The sequence below is a fragment of the Erpetoichthys calabaricus genome, chromosome 4 (genome assembly GCF_900747795.2).
Source record: "Erpetoichthys calabaricus chromosome 4, fErpCal1.3, whole genome shotgun sequence".
Classification (NCBI taxonomy): domain Eukaryota; kingdom Metazoa; phylum Chordata; class Cladistia; order Polypteriformes; family Polypteridae; genus Erpetoichthys; species Erpetoichthys calabaricus.
Window position 1 is genome coordinate 25425350 of NC_041397.2, and position 19607 is coordinate 25444956.

At 40.4% G+C, this 19607-nt stretch overlaps 1 protein-coding gene across 1 annotated transcript in view; it reads right to left on the reverse strand.

The window, feature by feature from the left end:
- Window positions 1-19607, reverse strand: part of LOC114649897 (FRAS1-related extracellular matrix protein 2-like) — a 369649-nt gene that overhangs the window by 85614 nt on the left and 264428 nt on the right. The window contains exon 7 of the mRNA XM_028799269.2: window positions 17461-17610. Within this exon, the coding sequence (XP_028655102.1) occupies window positions 17461-17610 (150 nt within the window). The remainder of the gene's footprint in view (window positions 1-17460; window positions 17611-19607) is intronic.

Below are 19607 nucleotides of genomic sequence, written 5' to 3' on the forward strand. Positions count from 1 at the left end.
TATATTATAGATTTTAAAAACTTTAATGTGAAGGAGAGCATAGTCATATTTACATTAAGGCCCTGCAGGTGTTTAAAGGTTGAATGTTAAAGATTTACAAATTCAAATTTATATTTAAGCAACTTCTGGGACTAACTAAACAAATGGAACACTCTACAATGGGCCTTGTGCATGTCTTGTGGTCATGACATGCAGTAAACCGCAGGGTTTACTGATGAATAATACAATCAGAATCAATTAATCAATCCTTTCCTGGTAAAAGAAGAAGTGAAGACTGGAGAGAAGGATTGCAATCAGAGGTGGAAGAATTACAAACATACTGTATGTTACTCTGATGGCACTGGTGATACTGCATGGTGATAGATAAGATATGCAAAGCGTGTAAAGTCAGTGGACTGGAGATAAATGAACAAAGACGTACAAAATGTTATCAGCAAGGAAAGCGGGCCAAAGATAAACATTAAAGCAGGTGTTATGCACCAACAGTTGTGGAAAAAAACAGTATGCATAGGAAATATGGTGTCAGAATTAGATGAACACAGAAACCTGAAACATGATGAAAATCTTAGATGTCAAGGTGCATTTAGTGCAAATGTGTAAAATCTTCAGAATGGTACTATGTGGAGGTTGGTATGGTATCAAGTCAAGTTGGGGAGCATGCACTGGTACACGTCGAAACAGTTTGGGATCCCGGTTGGCAAACCCTCCAGGCAGACACGCGGTCCAGTCCTACCCTCTGGAAATGACCCTCTATCTGCCGCAGCCAGGTGTTACGTGGGCGACCCCTTGGCCTGGTCCAGCCACTTGGGTCCCCAACAATGAGGATCTTATGAGCTGGATCACCATCGGGGAAATGCACCACATGGCCGTAGTGCCGTAACTGACGCTCCCTCACATTCGGGACTCCATGAGCAACCACTCATTCGACACAAAGTCAAACCAATGGTACCCAAGAATTTTCCAGACAGGCAGTACCAAAGGAGTCCAGTTTTTGTCTCAGGTCACTGGATAGCGTCAATGTCTCACAACCATATAGTAAGACAGGAAGCACCAGGACTCTAAAGACTTGGACCTTCGTCCTTTTGTATAAATATCGGAAGCGCCACACTCCCCTTTCCAGTGACCTCATGACCACCCATGCTCTCCCAATCCGTCTACTGACTTCATAGGAAGAGTCACCAGAGACATGAATGTCACTGCCAAGTTAAGTAAACCTCTCAACAAGGTCAACACTCTCTCCGCAAACAGAGAGTGTTGAGAGAGAGACAGTGTTGGTATGGTATGATATGATATAATAGAAACTTTATTGATCCTGAAACATATTCAAAATGAGTAAGAAGCAAAAGTACAGTGCTATTCAAATAAGGAAAAATATTCTTGATTTCTATGACACAGTAAACCGAGCATTTCTTTCTGTGCAATTAAACATTTTCACTTTCTTAAACCCACTTAATTCAATTAAATTAGGGGAAACCTCAATGTTACGACAGACAAGAATCAGTTTAGGTCCTTGACAGCGGAACAAGCAAAATTCGTCTCGCAGCAGAATTCAGAAACACTGGCAATATGGGAAGAATCAGAGTGCTCTTGCTGGGCGGCCTGCTCACAATACATTGAGCCCAGAAGGAAAAACCCTCCGATTGAGCACAACAGAAATGCAATCTTAAGTTTAAACCATCTTATTTTAAAGGTTTTACTTCTCACGTGGAACTGTAGATTAAGCAACTGGACATTTCCAGAAGTTGTTTTTTTTTTTCTAATAACTAAGGGGCTCTGCCCCCTGCTCACTTCACAAACCAACCCCTGGGGGCGCGCACTGGCCGTCCGGTATCTAGCGGCTGAGCAGCTTGAAGAGTGTCAGGGCGCTCCTCCATTAGAGAAAGTAATTGTATTTAAAGAAGTGGTACTGTATACAGAAGAGTATGTGGGGCGCAGGACGAAGACGGCTTCATCCAAGGCAGCTTACAACATTTATGGTTAAATTGGTTACATATATTTTGGTTTTCCAGTTGGAGCACAGGCAGGTCAAGTGACTTGCTCAGGGTCATGCAGTGCGAGTAGCAGAATTTGAACCCACAACGTCAGGGTTTTGAAATTCAAAGCCTTAACCACTGAAGTACACTGCCTGCCTAAACAACGCCATGAGAAGCTGCTTTGTCATGTCGTGTGATGTAATAGGGAACAGACGGGCTGATGTTTGGATGTTTTGGTAATACTTGCAATCTCCATAAATTAGCGAGTAGACAATAAGAGTTGCATCATGATAAGAAAAATTAAGCAACTGACACAACAAGCCATTGTCTTACTATACCTAAAATAACATCTAAGCTTAAATTATCAGTGGAAGACAGGATTGTTGACAAGCTACCGTGGAATGTCACAACTGGAGATTACTGTACATCAGGCGAATCGAGCTTGACAGAAGAAGCTTGTGCTCTTTGTTCTCCTTGTCCGCCTCTTCCCATTGTAGATGATCATGAGCCTAGTAATACAGATGTGCAGAACATCCTGACAGCCCCAGACTCTGATAGAAATGCAGAAAAAGTGTTGTCATCGCTACATTGTGTGACTGAAATTTAAACAAATCCCCTTAAATGAAATTCTGCAGTATGCACTTTAATCACAACGTCTGAATTGCTTGATTTATAATTTTAAACTGTGGAGCAGATGGGGTAAATCAAGGAAAAATGGGTCTTTGTCCCAAATGTTATGGAGGGCACTGAAGGTTAGTTCTTTATTGTTTAATATAATTGTTTAATAGTCAATATCGATTAATCCATGACTCACTCACACAAGATCTTTTTGTCATTAGTTGTAGGGATGGGCTTGTGTGCCTGAGTGTTGACAACCAATCAATGCTCATCCAGAAGTACAATACATGTAAAACAGTGACAGGGAATAAGAAATGCAGTTGTTTTGGATCTCAAGAACACAAGAGAAGCTCGTTTGTCTGATGTCTCATGTTTTACATGCTACAACGGAATGAAAAAAAGAGAAAAACTAACGGCTGAGATTGTGGTTGAACTTGCTGTACCTGTTAACCTTTCATAGAGCGCCGGTTTCCATCAGGCAGCACATTACAAAAGTGGTCGAGCTTGACAGTGCTAGAAAGTCGGCACACAATCACTAAATTTGACATACCCTGTGATTTTTACTCGTGTGTATTGACATTGTTTTGTCTTGGTAGAGTAATATGTTGCTCTACTTTCCCCTATTGTATTATTAATAAGTAGCCTTTGTCAAAATGCCTAATCTCACAGACTTACCACTGTTTATAAGGTATTATAGTATATAACTTATCCCCACCTTCCCTTCTATATCTATAACCTCAGGCAATTAGGTATACAGTAATCCCTCTCTATATCGCGCTTCGACTTTCACGGCTTCACTCCATCGCGGATTTTATATGTAAGCATATTTAAATATATATCGCGGATTTTTCGCTGCTTCGCGGGTTTCTGCGGACAATGGGTCTTTTAATTTCTGGTACATGCTTCCTCAGTTGGTTTGCCCAGTTGATTTCATACAAGGGACGCTATTGGCAGATGGCTGAGAAGCTACCCAGCTTACTTTTCTCTGTCTCTTGCGCTGACTTTTTGTGATCCTGACGTAGGGGGTGTGAGCAGGGGGGCTGTTCGCACACCTAGACGATACGGACGCTCGTCTAAAAATGCTGAAAGATTATCTTTATGTTGCTATCTTTTGTGCTGCTGCACGGTGCTTCGCATACTTAAAAGGGCACGTATTGATTTTTGCTTGAAAAACAAACTCTGTCTCTCTGTCTCTATCTCTCTCTCTTTGTCTGCTCCTGACGGAGGGGGTGTGAGCTGCCGCCTTCAACAGCTTTGTGCCGCAGTGCTTCGCATACTTAAGCCAAACAGCCCTATTGATTTGTTTGCCAGAGATTGTTTTCTCTATCTATGTGACATTCTGTGCTCCTGACACACACACCTTTGAAAAGGAAGATATGTTTGCATTCTTTTAATTGTGAGACGGAACTGTCATCTCTGTCTTGTCATGGAGCACAGTTTAAACTTTTGAAAAAGAGACAAATGTTTGTTTGCAGTGTTTGAATAACGTTCCTGTCTCTCTACAACCTCCTGTGTTTCTGCGCAAATCTGTGACCCAAGCATGACAATATAAAAATAACCATATAAACATATGGTTTCTACTTCGCAGATTTTCTTATTTCGCGGGTGGCTCTGGAATGCAACCCCCGCGATGGAGGAGGGATTACTGTAGTAAAAAGACAAGCAGGAGTTAAGTTACATATAAAATAATGTATTATTGATAATAATCATAAATAATAACAATATGCAAAGTAAATTTGAATATTGGCAACCATACAACCTGATTAAATGGTGATGTGTAGTTTCAGTAGGCACACAGACTTGTTAGTTACTTAAAAATGTCTCTAGTTAAGGCATCATTCAGCTTTCTTCAGAACAGGCTGCATTCCCTGCCTCAATATGGAGTTGTGCTCTCCATTGTGTTGTCTTCTTCAGTTCATGGTGTGACGGTCTTCATTAGTTTGGTAAGAGAGATACTTCTTCATCATATGTTGGTTAGTAAGAGAGACAGTGTGAGGTTGAGCAAGTAAATTTATAGATGTTCTGTCCAACCCCTAGAGCCAATAGGACGTCATGGTATTTAAAAGCTTCTGATCCAAGCCAATTCCAAACAGCCATACTTCAGACCAATGGGGGAATAGAACATCTTAACACCTGCCACCCCCAAGACCATATGTCTTTATGGCTTTCTTGCGGGGGTTGAACGACTTTAGCAGAGAAACACTCGCCAAACTGGTTTAAGGCACATCCTCCCCCAACTCTGTCGTAAAATTCAAAGAGACCCAATCCTGGGTTAAACATGAATGCTCCTCACTAATGTAACATTGTTTTGCCTAAATTACAATTAAAGACATACAAAATATTTATCAAGTTATGTGCAAAATCTTACATCACAACAGACATGGTCCTGTGACGAGCAGCTGCAGCTGACATTCCTGATGTCTCCAATGACGTAAAGTCACATACTGTGACATCAGCTTTAGGCAGCCCCTGTGTCTCCTCATTCAGAAGAACAAATCAGTTCCACTCCTTCCTTTCTAGTATCATGTGCTGCCTTGGTTACTCCTCTCATTTATCACCTTTGAAAGTACAAAATGCTCCCACCTCTAGCTGCTTTCAGATCGTACACTGCATTTTAACAGAAAGGAGGAACTTGCAAACCGTTTGTAGCCGCCATCCTGTGCTTACAAGGGTCCTCTCTCTTGCTAGCCCCTGCTCCTGTCCCATTCCACTCTTTTCTGTCTCTCAACCCATCAAACTGAATGCATAATATAAAATGTAGCCCCTTGGGGGATTTTTTTTAGGGGGGGGGGGGTCAAAAAGTATAAAGGAATGAGAGAAAAGAAACAAATTGCCTTTATGTTGTGAGAAAAAACTGTGAATAACTAACAGTGGTTTGGAGTGGACTCGTGACTTGATATGACATTTGGACTTAACAGGACTTGATTTTAACCAGTTAGAGAAATTAGTACCATGGGGAAAAGCAAACTAACCTGCGATGTCAGTATATTTTTCAGTATATGTTTAATTTAATCTACTTAACCTACAGTTTTTCATATTAAAGTCATGTTTTCTAATTTGTTAAAAATATTTTTTATTTTAAGAGTTTCAGATTAACCTATCAATACATCTAACGTCTAAATTTCTGTTTCCTACCTTTTTTACCAGTCACCACATAATAAGACAAAAATCAGAGCAAGGGTGAATGTTAACTCTTTTAGGGCGGATGTCGACTTTTGTCGACAGGAGGGGTTGAAGGTGAATGTCGACATCCAGGGATAGGGGGCGACAATCAGCTGTTAATGGCGACAAATCTCACTGTCACGTCACAGGCATTCCCTCTGTGCTTGGAGGAATGCTAGAATCGTTGACTCGGCAACTAATCCTTGCGTGTGCGTGAGCTGCGAAATGTAAACAATGGCAAGATGGCATCGACATGTGGGCGGAGTAGTGGCTCAGAGGCTAAGGATCTGCGCTGGTATCCCGAAGGTTGCCGGTTCGAATCCCCGTCACTGCCAAAAGAGATCCTACTCTGCTGGGCCCTTGAGCAAGGCCCTTAACCTGTAATTGCTCCAGGGGCGCTGTACAATGGCTGACCCTGCACTCTGACCCCAAGGGGTATGCGAAAAACTAACAAATACTGTTGTAAGTCGCTCTGGATAAGAGCGTCTGCTAAATGATGTAAATGTAAATGTAAATGTAAAAGGGAGCGAAGCAAGTGCAGAAAAGAAAACACTCGGTAGACGATGTTTTGCGCATTATCGCGGAGTCGGACTCTTGATTTTTCAGAATCGGATTTTATTGGCAGTGATCAGGAGATCGAGCAAGAGAGTGAGAAGCAGGCATCAGCTGATCAGACACCAGCCGATGCCGCACCAGCGGATCTGCTGCCAGTTGAGTGCCTTCGTGCAGCCGATGCATCTACGGCAAGGTTCGCATGGGATAAGTACACAGACATTGATCCGTTGAGAGCCGATCTGGCTACCGGACTTCACAAGACGGCATGGCTTGCTGTTGGACACGACAGATCACCAGCTGCTGTACTTCAGGCTGCTCTCTCCTGATGCTGCTTTTCAGCTACTGTCAGATGAGACAAACAGGTAGGCAGAGATTTTTTTTGAATCGCGGGCTGCGTTTGCATCGCATTCTCGTTTTTCAAAGTGGAAACCCACAACGAAAGATGAGATGAAGCGCGCTGTGGCATTACAAATAGAGATGGGACAGAACTGGTGATATAACTTCAGGGAGCATTGGTCCAAACGTGTTTTGTCCCCTGGTGGCTTAGGTATGTGCTGCTGCAAAGTTTTATTCACTTCTGTAATAAACAGAAGCAAATCCCATGGGGTGAGCCAGGCTATAATGCCATACATAAAGTTCATAAAGTTTCAGAAGATGAAAAGAGGTGACAATACGGTTTTCATGCAGGCAGAAAACTTGGTGGCAGTGGCATGGCACGATGGCAAATGGGTGACTTGTCTCTCTACAGTACACACTAACAATATATGTGAGAAAGTGCAGCAACAGACAATTGAAAAATAGGCACCAAAGCAACACATATTGTAAGGAGTGCAATGTGGCAATGACTGAAATTGGCTGCTTTGAGCGAGATCAGACTTTGCTGTGTAAAATGTATGTGATATGTATGTGAAATCATAGAGTATGCAGGCTCATACAACATGCAAGACAGTAACATTTGTCAAAAGTAAATATTTTTTGTTGATTTGATATGTTAAACAATTGCTTTGTGTTCTTTTTTAAAAAATGTTAGTTTTTGGAAAAATATTCAGCCCTGGGAGAAAAGAAACAAAAAAAAAATTAGCCCTAAAAGAGTTAAAATAAAACACCAACAAGGTACCATCAATTGTTACCCAGCTCACAATCACCAGGTTTTCCTAAGTGGCCTCCTTTGAAATAAAAAAGAGAAAGATAAAAGAGAGAAGACAACTTGCTTTGTCTGTGAGGTATAGGAGTGAGGAAAGTTTACATTCCAGAGAGCAAGTCCTCCTTTAAAATATCTCGACGCACATAATACACCATTGCACTTGACAGTACAGCTTGGCCAAAACCAAAATGTGCACATCAAAAATGTTATCATTTCAGAGTCTTCTGAGCATGATGGTGCGATCAAAAGCAAAACCATCCTGCATGTTTTCGAAAGTGTCCTTCCGATTTATTTACATGCTGATACTGTACTTAATGTAGTCTTATGCACATTTTTTAAGTGTATAGACTTGAAAAAAGTTGTAGACAATAAATACTGTGTAGTAATTTATACTGCAGTGACATTACGTTCAAAAATGTGGAGGAGCTCTGTGTAAACCACCTACTGGGATGCAGATATTTCTTGCAAACGTCATTAAAATAAAGGATAAAGAAATCATCCTTTAAGTTTGGATGGTATTATGATGTACGTTATAAATGAAATAAATATAAAATGATATAAATTATCAGAGAAGTTTAAGTATGACCAGTCGTATTGTGGATCGATACATGGGAGAAATGTAACCCAAAATTTGACCTTCTTATTGTTTGTTTCTTTGTTGTTCATGGTAATGTTCAGACACAGAGCTATGCGCACTATCGTCTCTTAGTCTGACTTTGTCTTTTCTCTCTTACAAGTGACCGTGGAAACCCCAGAGGTTTTTGTTTTCCTCCCCTCTGTTGTCATTATTATTATTATTATTATTATTATCTTGGCCGTAGTTCAGCAATTAATTAAATCGACAGTTTCTTAAACCATGGGTCACAACTCAAAATGGGTCCAAGGTTGCTGGCTTTTTGGGTCTCACAGGATCGTGACTCACCTTTGTATTCAAAGGGAGGGGAATTGGTCATGTATGGGTTTTGAAGTGTTTCATGATGGGTCACCACGGGCAATTTAAGCAATCATCATTGCTCTGGCATGACTTTCGGTGGTGAATGTCAAAGGCCAAACCAGCTGCTATGAATGTCGACGGCGATTCTCCACAAAGATCTAACGGTCATCATAGACTGGGTCTCGAAGACACTAAGAAGGGCAAAACTGGGCTGTGAGAAATAAATTTTAAGAAAAACTGAATTAATGGACAGATACTGTTGATTTCCATTTATGTTTATCACTTTCAGACTACATTGTTTTTCTGTTTGTCTTATTTTATGTGAACTAATTGTGTATTAATATGTAATATTTACACTTTAGAACTCGTCACAGCACTCATTGAAGAGTGCTATACAAAAATAAACTGAACTGACAATGAATTAATGTGGGGATGCTATGATGCCATGTGTAACATATGAATCTGTATTTTGTGTATTGCAGTATATGTTTTATTGTTTTTGAACGATTAGGCTTGTATTTTTCTATTTTGTCTTTAATTGTAAATACGTTCCATGTACTTTAGGAGGCGGAGCCACCCTGACGACACCACTGCTAGGCTCTCCCTCTGCCTTTACCTGGAGGCTCGAATGTGAGACCCAGCCGGAGGATCATTGTGAGTTGTTTCAGGACTGTCTGTAAGTATTGCTGTGTTTTTGTTGTTGGATTTTCTGTTTTTTTTTTCAATTATTTTTCACTTTGTTTCAAGAATTCTGATATCTGAACTATGATTTGGACTTTGTCTGCTGTGGACTGCCCTTTAGGTATTGCCTTTGTGCCTCTTTTTGTGCCGTTCAATTATCTATTTTTTGTAAATAAATATTTTATTTATAAAGATTCTTTGCAGGACTTGTCCCTACTAGTCAGTTTTTCTCTCTCTACTAAGGCAGTTTTATTCACTCTGGGCCTTTTACTGTCTACTTGAACTTTCAAAACCAGCTGCCCATTTTGGGGCCTGTCCCCAGGTAGTAGTAAGGGCCAAGTTGGTCTGAAGTAAGCCTCTTCTGGCCTACCCAGAGAAGGTCCCTGGCTTGCTTTATGGTCATTCTGGAGCCCTCAAACCCCCTTTTGCCACGTTTATGTCTCCAGTTCACAACGGTGTGCCTCAGACCACTGGTTGGTTAGCAACACACATTCTTGCTATAGACAAATTTCTGCAGTCCATCACACATAAATAGGGGCTCCACAAAGCACAGAGATCACCCCAATACTCATCTCAGTCTATACTAACAGCTTGAGAGAATCTGAGAGCAACTGTTTAGCTGTTTTCTTCATTGACTGACACCTCTGACAATGCCGCACATTTGAGGAAGAGGCCAGAGAGACGCAGAGGTGGTGCCAGGAGCAGAACTTCCAACTAAATGTGAGGAAAAAAAAGAGCTGCTCATTGACTTTAGGAGGAATGCAGTGTAAAGTAGCTCTTAGTAATAGGGAAAAAATATCTGAAAATAGCTTTAATGAAAACACACAATATATTTAAAAAAATGCCAACAGTACAGCTATCTAATAAGAAGGTTGAGGAAAATGAATATTTCTATATGGACTACCATACATGTGTTATGTTTCAGCCAGGGTTCCTCCCCTGCCTGTGGTTGAAATGTTGTTTTAATGTCTATTTTTTTTACATTTACATTGTTGATTTTTAATTTCTTTATGTTTATGCATCTTTTTTCAAGTACTTTCTGCTTGGTGGGTGGTCCCCCAAGAGGCGGAGCCACCTGCCCATCACCACAAGGGACTGCCCTCAGTTCTACAAAGGCAGGGGCAACCCACAGTCCCTTGCGGTTCATTTGAATGCTCTTGGGAGTGGTGAGTTCTTGGATTCGTGATTACTATATGTATGCTTTGTGTATTATTGGCTTTTTGGCCTCTTTGCTCTGTTTCTTGACTTCATCACTGAATTACTGTATTGGGACTCTGTTTGCTATTGGATTGCTTTTATTGTTTAGGCAACTCCATTTCTCTTGGAGGTGACGTTTGTGCTACTGAGCATTTCAGTATTAATAAATCTTTTTATGGGTCACAGCATTTTGACATTGTTCCCCCTTCTAGTGGGCATTTTTGGAACTGTGCTTAAGTGCTTCAGAGCTCTCATGGACAGAACAAAATGTCATATTCATTCCTGGCCTGGTATGAGGGTCTGTCTGTGACTAATAAAAATAAACTTGCTAAAATTTAAAATAAATAGAAGTAAAAATAGTGTTATACCAACTGTAATAAAACTTTTAAACAGGGCAATTTCATCCATCCATCCATCCATCCATCCATCCATTATCGACCCCGCTACATCCTAACTACAGGGTCACAGGGGTCTGATGGAGCCAATCCCAGCCAACACAGGGCACAAGGCAAGAAACAAACCCTGGGCAGGGTGCCAGCCCACCACAGAGCACACCCACCCACACACCAAGCACACACTAGGGACAATTTAGAATCACCAATGCACCTAACCTGCATGTCTTTGGACTGTGGGAGGAAACCGGAGCACCCGGAGGAAACCCACGCAAACACTGGGAGAACATGCAAACTCCACCCAGGGAGGACCTGGGAAGTGAACCCGGGACTCCTAACTGCGAGGCAGCAGCGCTGCCCACTGCGCCACAGTGCTGCCAGAGCAATTTCAATATGTTTGAAATATGTAACACCTATAGAATTCTGCTTTTATGTATTTAAATACTTCATTAGCTTTTATTTTACATATGAATATATATATATATAGCTGCGGTGGGCTGGCACCCTGCCCAGGATTGGTTCCTGCCTTGTGCCCAGTGTTGGCTGGGATTGGCTCCAGCAGACCCCCGTGACTCTGTGTTCGGATTCAGCGGGTTGGAAGATGGATGGATGGATGGTTGGATGTATTTTTTTTTTTTAACAATTAATGAATGCGTTTGTAATTAATTTTACCCAGAGGCACATCTCTTTATCAGCTGAAATGCTTGTTAATGCTTTGCTACTCAAATGGATTTGATAGCAGGTATTCACCATTCCTGCTTGAACTGATAAAAGTATCACCACCCACCCACTCACTCACTCGCGCATGCTGCTTCTGAGCAAACATGGCAAGACCCTGCTTTTCCTAGAACATAAGAAATTTGACAAATGAGAGGAGACCATTCAGTCCATCAAGCCCATTTGTTTAGCTAATAGCTAAGCTGTCCTAATATCTCATTGAGTGTTTTCTTTTTTTTTCCTTTTTTCCTGTCCTCTCTCTCTGTTTCAAATTGTCAGCTTTAAGCGTACTGACATTGTCAAGCTTGCTTAACCTAATTCACGGTGTGTCACGGTGGGCTGGAGCTAGCATGGACTCACCGATCGGGCTGGGCCCATGTCACATACAAGTCCGTACAAAAAGAAATTACCTTTAAGACACTAATATGCCAAAATAAATCACATTTCCCATTCCTTACACAGATTTATTTGTATTTGATAGAGGATATGCTTTACGATTAAATGTGCTTGCAAGTTTTCTGCCTAAAAAGAAAAAACATATGTAAGGAGAGTTTCATCTATATAGTAAACTTCCAAATTTACTGCCCTCTCCTGCTTAATTTACTTTCTTTGTGTTTTGTTTGCTGGTATTCTTCCTTTAATGTATAATATGAGACACCTGTTATAATGAAATGCACACATTTTATACATTTTATAATTTCTGAGTGTGATAAGGGTCAGACTGCTCTACAGAGATTTGTGTATAGTGGTTTACCTTGGCAGTTTCACTGTTAGATAATCCTATAAAGAGAAAGAATCTTAACAGCATCCCTATGGTCAGCTTCAGTATTGATGATGTAACATTACCTTTCACTTTTTTAATCTTATAGTATCCAGCCAATTAGTCTTGATAAAGGGGTTCATAATCAGCTGTCTACAAAAAAATGTGGATATGACACACAGAAAAAATGATACATTCTTTTGGATTAGTTCCCTTAATTACTGCTTAACCATTATTTGCCGTTATGAACCCTATGAACTTCAGGGATGGCAGGTACCCCCCCATAAGAGTGTGAACTGATCAGTAGTCAGTATGAATAATAAAGATTTGAACTTAGTACAAATAAAAGAGAAGTCTTCATTTTAGAAAAAGTAAAATGATCAATACACAGGTATTTGGGCTGCGGTCTCATAGCTCATGAAGTCCAAATCATTTTCTGTGTGTGGTTTGTATGTCCTTCCCATGTCTGCATGTATTTTCTCTAGGGTTTAAAGTCAATTAAATGACTCAATTAAGGTTGCTGTAAGAGTCAATGACAGGGTTTTAAGTTTTGTGTTGCAGTTGTCAAAACATTATGTTAACATAAGAACACAGCAAAAGAAGACGTGTGATGAACTAAAGCAGACAATCCAGTCCATCAAGCTCATACAGAATTGAACCAATGGATCTCACAGTGAGGATGATATTAGACACGGCACACTTTTTAAAATGATCCTTAGTTGGAGGAACAAAAGCTCCTCGTTTATATTCTTGAAATATGCCTTGTGAAAGGTCTCTCACCTAAACTCCTCTTTCTTTCTTTCTTTCTTTCTTTCTTTCTTTCTTTCTTTCTTTCTTTCTTTCTTTCTTTCTTTCTTTCTTTCTTTACCCCTTAGATGCTGACTAATTGGTGATTCAGCAACTCTAAAGCTGATGTTACAACTTTCATTATATTACAATCGTCATTTTCAAATAACTTACTAATAAATAAACTACATGATCAATATACTGTATAGATAGATAGATAGATAGATAGATAGATAGATAGATAGATAGATAGATAGATAGATAGATAGATAGATAGATAGATATACAGTACTGTGCAAATGTTTTAGACAGGTGTAAAAAATGCTGTAAACAAAGAATGCTTTCAAAAATGGAAGTGTTAATCATTTATTTTCATCAATCAACAAAATGCAGTGAATGAACAAAAGAGAAATCTAAATCAAATCAATATTTGGTGTGACCACCTTTTGCCTTCAAAACAGCATCAATTCTTCTAGGTACACTTGCACACAGTTTTTGAAGGAACTCGGCTGGTAGGTTGTTCCAAACATCTTGGAGAACTAACCCCAGATCTTCTGTGGATGTAGGCTTCTTCACATCCTTCTGTCTCTTCATGTAATTCCAGAAACACTCGATGATGTTGAGATCAGGGCTCTGTGGGGGCCATACCATCACTTCCAGGACTTCTTGTTCTTCTTTACGCTGAAGATAGTTCTTAGTGACTTTGGCTATATGTTTGGGGTCGTTGTCCTGCTGCAGAATAAATTTGGGGCCAATCCTACGCCTCCCTGATGGTATTGCATGATGGATAAGTATCTGCCTTTATTTCTCAGCATTGAGAACACCATTAATCCTGACCAAATCTCCAACTCCATTTGCAGAAATGCAGCCCCAAACGTTCAAGGAGCCTCCACCATGCTTCACTGTTGCCTGCAGACACTCATTATTGTACCGCTCTCCAGCTCTTCGACAAACAAACTGCCTTCTGCTACAGCCAAACATTTCAAATTTTGACTCATCAGTCCAGAGCACCTGCTGCCATTTTTCTGCACCCCAGTTCCTATGTTTTCGTGCATACTTGAGTCACTTGGCCTTATTTTCACATCGGAGGTATGGCTTTTTGACTGCAACTCTTCCATGAAGACCACTTCTGGCCAGACTTCTCTGGACAGTAGATGGGTGTACCTGGGTCCCACTGGTTTCTGCCAGTTCTGAGCTGATGGCACTGCTGGACATCTTCCGATTTCGAAGGGTAATAAGCTTGATGTGTCTTTCATCTGCTGCACTAAGTTTCCTTGGCAGACCACTGCGTCTACGATCCTCAGCGTTGCCCGTTTCTTTGTGCTTCTTCAAAAGAGCTTGAACAGCACATCTTGAAACCCCAGTCTGCTTTGAAATCTTTGTCTGGGAGAGACCTTGCTGATGCAGTATAACTACCTTGTGTCTTGTTGCTGTGCTCAATCTTGCCATGACATGAAACTGTCTTCCACAACTTCACCTTGGTAGCAGAGTTTGGCTGTTCCTCACCCAGTTTTAAGCCTCCTACACAGCTGTTTCTGTTTCAGTTAATGACTGTGTTTCAACCTACGTGTGACATTGATGATCATTAGCACCTGTTTGGCATAATTGGTTGATCAGACACCTGACTAGAATCCTACAAAATCCCTGACTTTGTGCAAGCGTCCCTATAAGAATTGATGCTGGTTTGAAGGCAAAAGATAGTAACACCAAATATTGATTTGATTTAGATTTTTCTTTTGTTCGCTCACTTTGTATTTTTTAAATTGATAACAATAAATAATCATTATTTATATTTCTGAAAGCATTCTTTGTTTACAGCATTTTTTCACACCTGCCTAAAACTTTTGCACAGTACTGTATATTTTCGAGCAATTCCGAGTCAAACCGGGAGGTGGCAGAATGCACTGATTCTTTTTCTTCTTGGCCTTCAGACCATCCACGGGAGATTCCACCTGGCCCTGTTGATGTCATGTCCGGGCTCGAGCCTATGGCTGAAGACCCTTCATGAGCCCGACCCCTCTGACTTTACTTCCTGTCTTCCCCTTTAAAAGTCTTCACCTTTTCCTTATTCCCTCAGTTCTGTTTTGGACTCGGTTTTGTGCACATCAGTGCTGTGTAACCATTTTACGACTTTGCAGCCAGGATACCAAATATATGGGTGGCTGCCCCAAACCTTGCTATGGCTCTGTGTGGAATTTCTGACTATATATATATATATATATATATATATATATATATATATATATATATATATATATATATATATATTTGAGCCACTGTCTTATAGCTCCTGAAGACCAAATCATTTTTTTGAGTGTCGTTTACATGTCCCTCCCATGTCTGCATGTATTTTCTCTGGTTTCCTTTCATGCTTGAATGGTTTGTTTGTTAGGTTGAATGGTGACTGTAAAGTGGTCCCGCGGTGGATGTGTGAGTGTTTAGTCCACCCTTGAGCTTGCTATGGCCAGAATCAATGGATTCAGAAAAGAAATCCATTAAAGCGGCATATACAGTAAATATACAGTACATTATCAGTCTTATGCATTTAAACAATGCATAACATTATGACTGCTTTTTGGAACTGCCAGCTATCTGCTGAATTTAAACAAACCGCTACTATACCTAGAGTTCAAGCTGTAAATCGCTGATAATGAAGAACACTACTTGAAATTCTGATCAGTGTTTACATGCCAGCTTTTTGCTCATGTGTCAAAGTGCTGCTTTGTCGAGCATGACCACTGTCTTCATATTTCTCCACTTATGATTCAAGTTTCAACATGAGGAGCAGACATATTCACAACTAATATATTCTTCCCAAAAGTATCCTAAACGAGAGTAACAAAGCACACAGAAGACAGAGATTTAAAAGGATATTAGTGATTCAAAAATAAAATAAAATGGTATCAGCTTCCCTGGTGTTTCTAATATGAGAAAACCTCTGAGAGGTGAAAAAAATATTTGATGTGTGCCAGGTGGTCCTGCTGTACAGTGAGCATTGCCACAGTTTCTCAGATGTCATTTTCCAGGTCGTTGTTTATGTGGGTTCCTCTCACCGTTCTGCTAGTTTACCTTGTACCCCCATTGCTATTGGTATGAGTAAGTGTGCCCTGTAGAGGACTGGAGACACAACAGTTGGTTTTTGTTTTTCTTCCAGTTATGCTGGGATTGAGTCTGGGTCTGTGTAACCCTGTTAAGCAGGGGTTCAAAAATTAAATGGATGGTATATGTTCCTTTTAGCTCAGATGTACAATATACAAATCATCCATGTGTTTCATTTATATTTACATTTATTTGTTGAATAGACATTTTAATCCAAAGCAATTTACAACAGAGATTAACAAGGATACAGAATTGATCATCACAAGTGAAGAGCGCAGAACAAAATGCAAGCTAGTTAGACTGGCTTGGTTGCAAAGCCGTAATCAATTAGGTAGAAATTCACAGCACAAGTGAGTCTTCAAACATTTGAATGGAGGTGGGCAGCTTGCTCCTCCAGCTAAGAGCTACACACAAAAAGGCTCTGGATTGAGAGTTAATGCCACACAGGGTGCCATCGTCAGACGCCATTTATCAGCAGACATGAGTGGGTAAGAAGAAGCATAGGGCCTTGTGTGTGTCTCCATGTATATAAATGTTGACCCACTTACTAATCTGTAGGTAAGCATTGGGAATTTTAACTTATTGTGTGCTGCTGCTGCATGGAGCCAACATAGTGATCTGACAAGAGGAGTGACGTGTGATTGTCTCAGCTGATTGAACACCGGACATGCTGCCGCATTCCGAATCATCTGCAGCGGCTTGGTAATTCATGCCAGCAGAGAGCTGCAGTACTCTAGACATGACAAGACCAAAGCCCAGGACAGGAGTTGTGCTGCATACTCCATCAAATACGGATGTTGTATAGAGTGAATCTGCAGGACCAACAGATTATTGCAATGCATTGAAGGATAGCTGGTCATTGATTACCACCCCAAGGTTGCATACTGACTTGGCAGGTGTCAGCAATAGTGACCTGATGAGGTGCTGTATAGACTGGCTGGCTGGCATAACAAGGAGGTCCATCTATGCCAGGATGAGCTGGAGACAGTGCTCTTTCATCAAGGTTGAGATATCAGTGAGATATGCAGAGGTTCTTCCTGATTCCGTGTGGTTCTCTGAAGGGAATGACAGGTACAGCTGCATGCATATGAGGAACCATGGGACTGGATGATGGAGCCTAGTGTGTTAAAATCAAGACTGCTGGGATGGGACTCCAGGCCAAAACAGCTATACTTACAGTATGTACTCTACACCTGAGAAAATAAATTAATTTTCCCTTCTGAATGGATGTGTAAATCCAGTTAATGAATCAAATCAGCTTAAAAGGAACAAGGGGGCTCTGTCTTTAAAAATGAAACAGGTAGCGAAAAGATCAATTGCACATGAGTTATACCTAATAAGCCATAACTACCTAAATTACCCCTACAACAAGCATAAAGCATTTTTACAGCATGCTCCTCTCTATACCTTACTTACGTTTAACATATCTGGAGTGAGCTCACCTTCTGCAGAAACTGGCTCCGTTTTACGGGATCGCACAGTAACAGTCGCCGTCTTTGACAGGTCGGTTCCCGTTCTCCAGACGCGAACTTCCACGTAGCCGTCACTCTCATCCACGTGATATTCAGTATCTCCAAAGTAGAAGACGGGCACTAAAGTGGAAAAGAGTCAGTCATTAGATGCTCTAGCTTAGAAACACTCTTCATTCCCTTTACTCCTCTAATTTAATTTTGTAAATAAAGATTAGTTGCTATCTTTCTTTTGCTTAACTTCAATTTATTATCTAATCTATATATATATAAAATACTAAACCTAAAAGTGCAACGATTTTGTGCAATGGTTTTAAGTGGCGTTTTTATGTCACGTTTTTAATCGGGCTTATTTTAAAACCTACATGTATACTGTATGCTTGGTATCATTCTTTTCAGAATTTATCGAACTTTAATGTGATGTTGTTAGATTTTCAGATTCTTATTCCGTTTTTAAATTATAAACTAAAATATCAAGAAAGTCGCAGTTTTTAATATCAAGAAAGTCATGGTTTTTATTTTTGATCATGTAAACTTTCTTTCACAGGAACAAACTATTAAAAAAAAGATCTATTCATAACACCAATGTTTGTATTTAGGTGATTTAGTTAGCTGAAGGTCAAGTTACGATGACCCATTGCATACCACTTTGGTTTTCACGTGATTTTTCCTGTTATTTAAATGAGTAATTTTTTTAAAAAAAGTTTTTTTATCTATAAGAATGTCAATTAAAATGAATGGATTGTTTATTTAGTCTCTTATAAATACTCATCGAGCATAGTGGACCTCAGTTTAATGGGAATACTCCAGTCGGTAAGAGAGTAAATATTTTATTCTCATTTCATGATTTTTACTCCGTTAAATAATAATTAATTTTTTCTTTTACATATTTATAGAATTTCATGATTTTGACTGCAATAAATAATAATTTTTCTTTTGTACATTTACAGATTTTACTAATATTCTGGCCGCAACAGGAGGTTGGGCACTGAAGGCGCCAGGGGGGCTTGCCCCCCTAGTATACTTTAATGATATGATGTCAGCAGCCACATCCACCTGTTTTATCTTCGACATTAAAGAGTTTTTATTTGTTGATCGATGTCAAAAGAGGTGAGTCAAATCCACTGTGATTCAAGGTTGTACCAAGTAGTGCGGTAGACAAGAGGACTTCAGAGACTTTCAAAACTCGACTTGATGTTATTTTAGAAGAATTAAGTGGACAGGACTGGCAAGCTTTGTTGGGCTGAATGGCCTGTTCTTGTTCAGATTGTTCTAATGTACAAAAATAAAATGTGAAAACTTCCAAGGGCTGAATACCTTTTTATAAGCACTGCATGTTACAGAATGGTGGCGTGGTGGTTAGCGCTGCTGCCTCACATCACTAGAGTCCTTTGTTCTGGACTTGGTTCAGGTATTGTCTATTGAGAATTTGTATGTTCACCCCGTGTCTTTTTTAAGGACACTGTAAGACTTTCTTTAAAATGTGGAAAAGTACTCTCGGTTAAGTGCCATTCCACTCTCTCAGTTATGGCATATCCATCCATCCATTTTCCAACCCGCTGAATCCGAACACAGGGTCACGGGGGTCTGCTGGAGCCAATCCCAGCCAACACAGGGCACAAGGCAGGAACCAATCCCGGGCAGGGTGCCAACCCACCGCAGGACACACACAAACACACCCACCCACACACAAAGCACACACTAGGGCCAATTTAGAATCGCCAGTCCACCTAACCAGCATGTTTTTGGACTGTGGGAGGAAACCCACGCAGACACGGGGAGAACATGCAAACTCCATGTAGGGAGGACCCGGGAAGCGAATCCAGGTCCCCAGATCTCCCAACTGCGAGGCAGCAGCGCCACCGTTCCGCCCAGTTATGGCATATGCCCCCTTAAACAGCAACTTTTAGGACTTTTAAGTTTTGTTTTTTTTTCTGATTAGAAATGTCTACAATCATTTAAGAGAAAGCAGAAGTCAACATCACAGCTAAATGCTTTGTTCAGGACCAACTATACAGAAGCCGCCTTTTTCCCAGCTGTGCTAAGTTCTTGGCCAGTATGTCCTTATATATTTCACCTTCCATCTGCAGGTTTGGTTATCACTAACATGGAATGTCTAT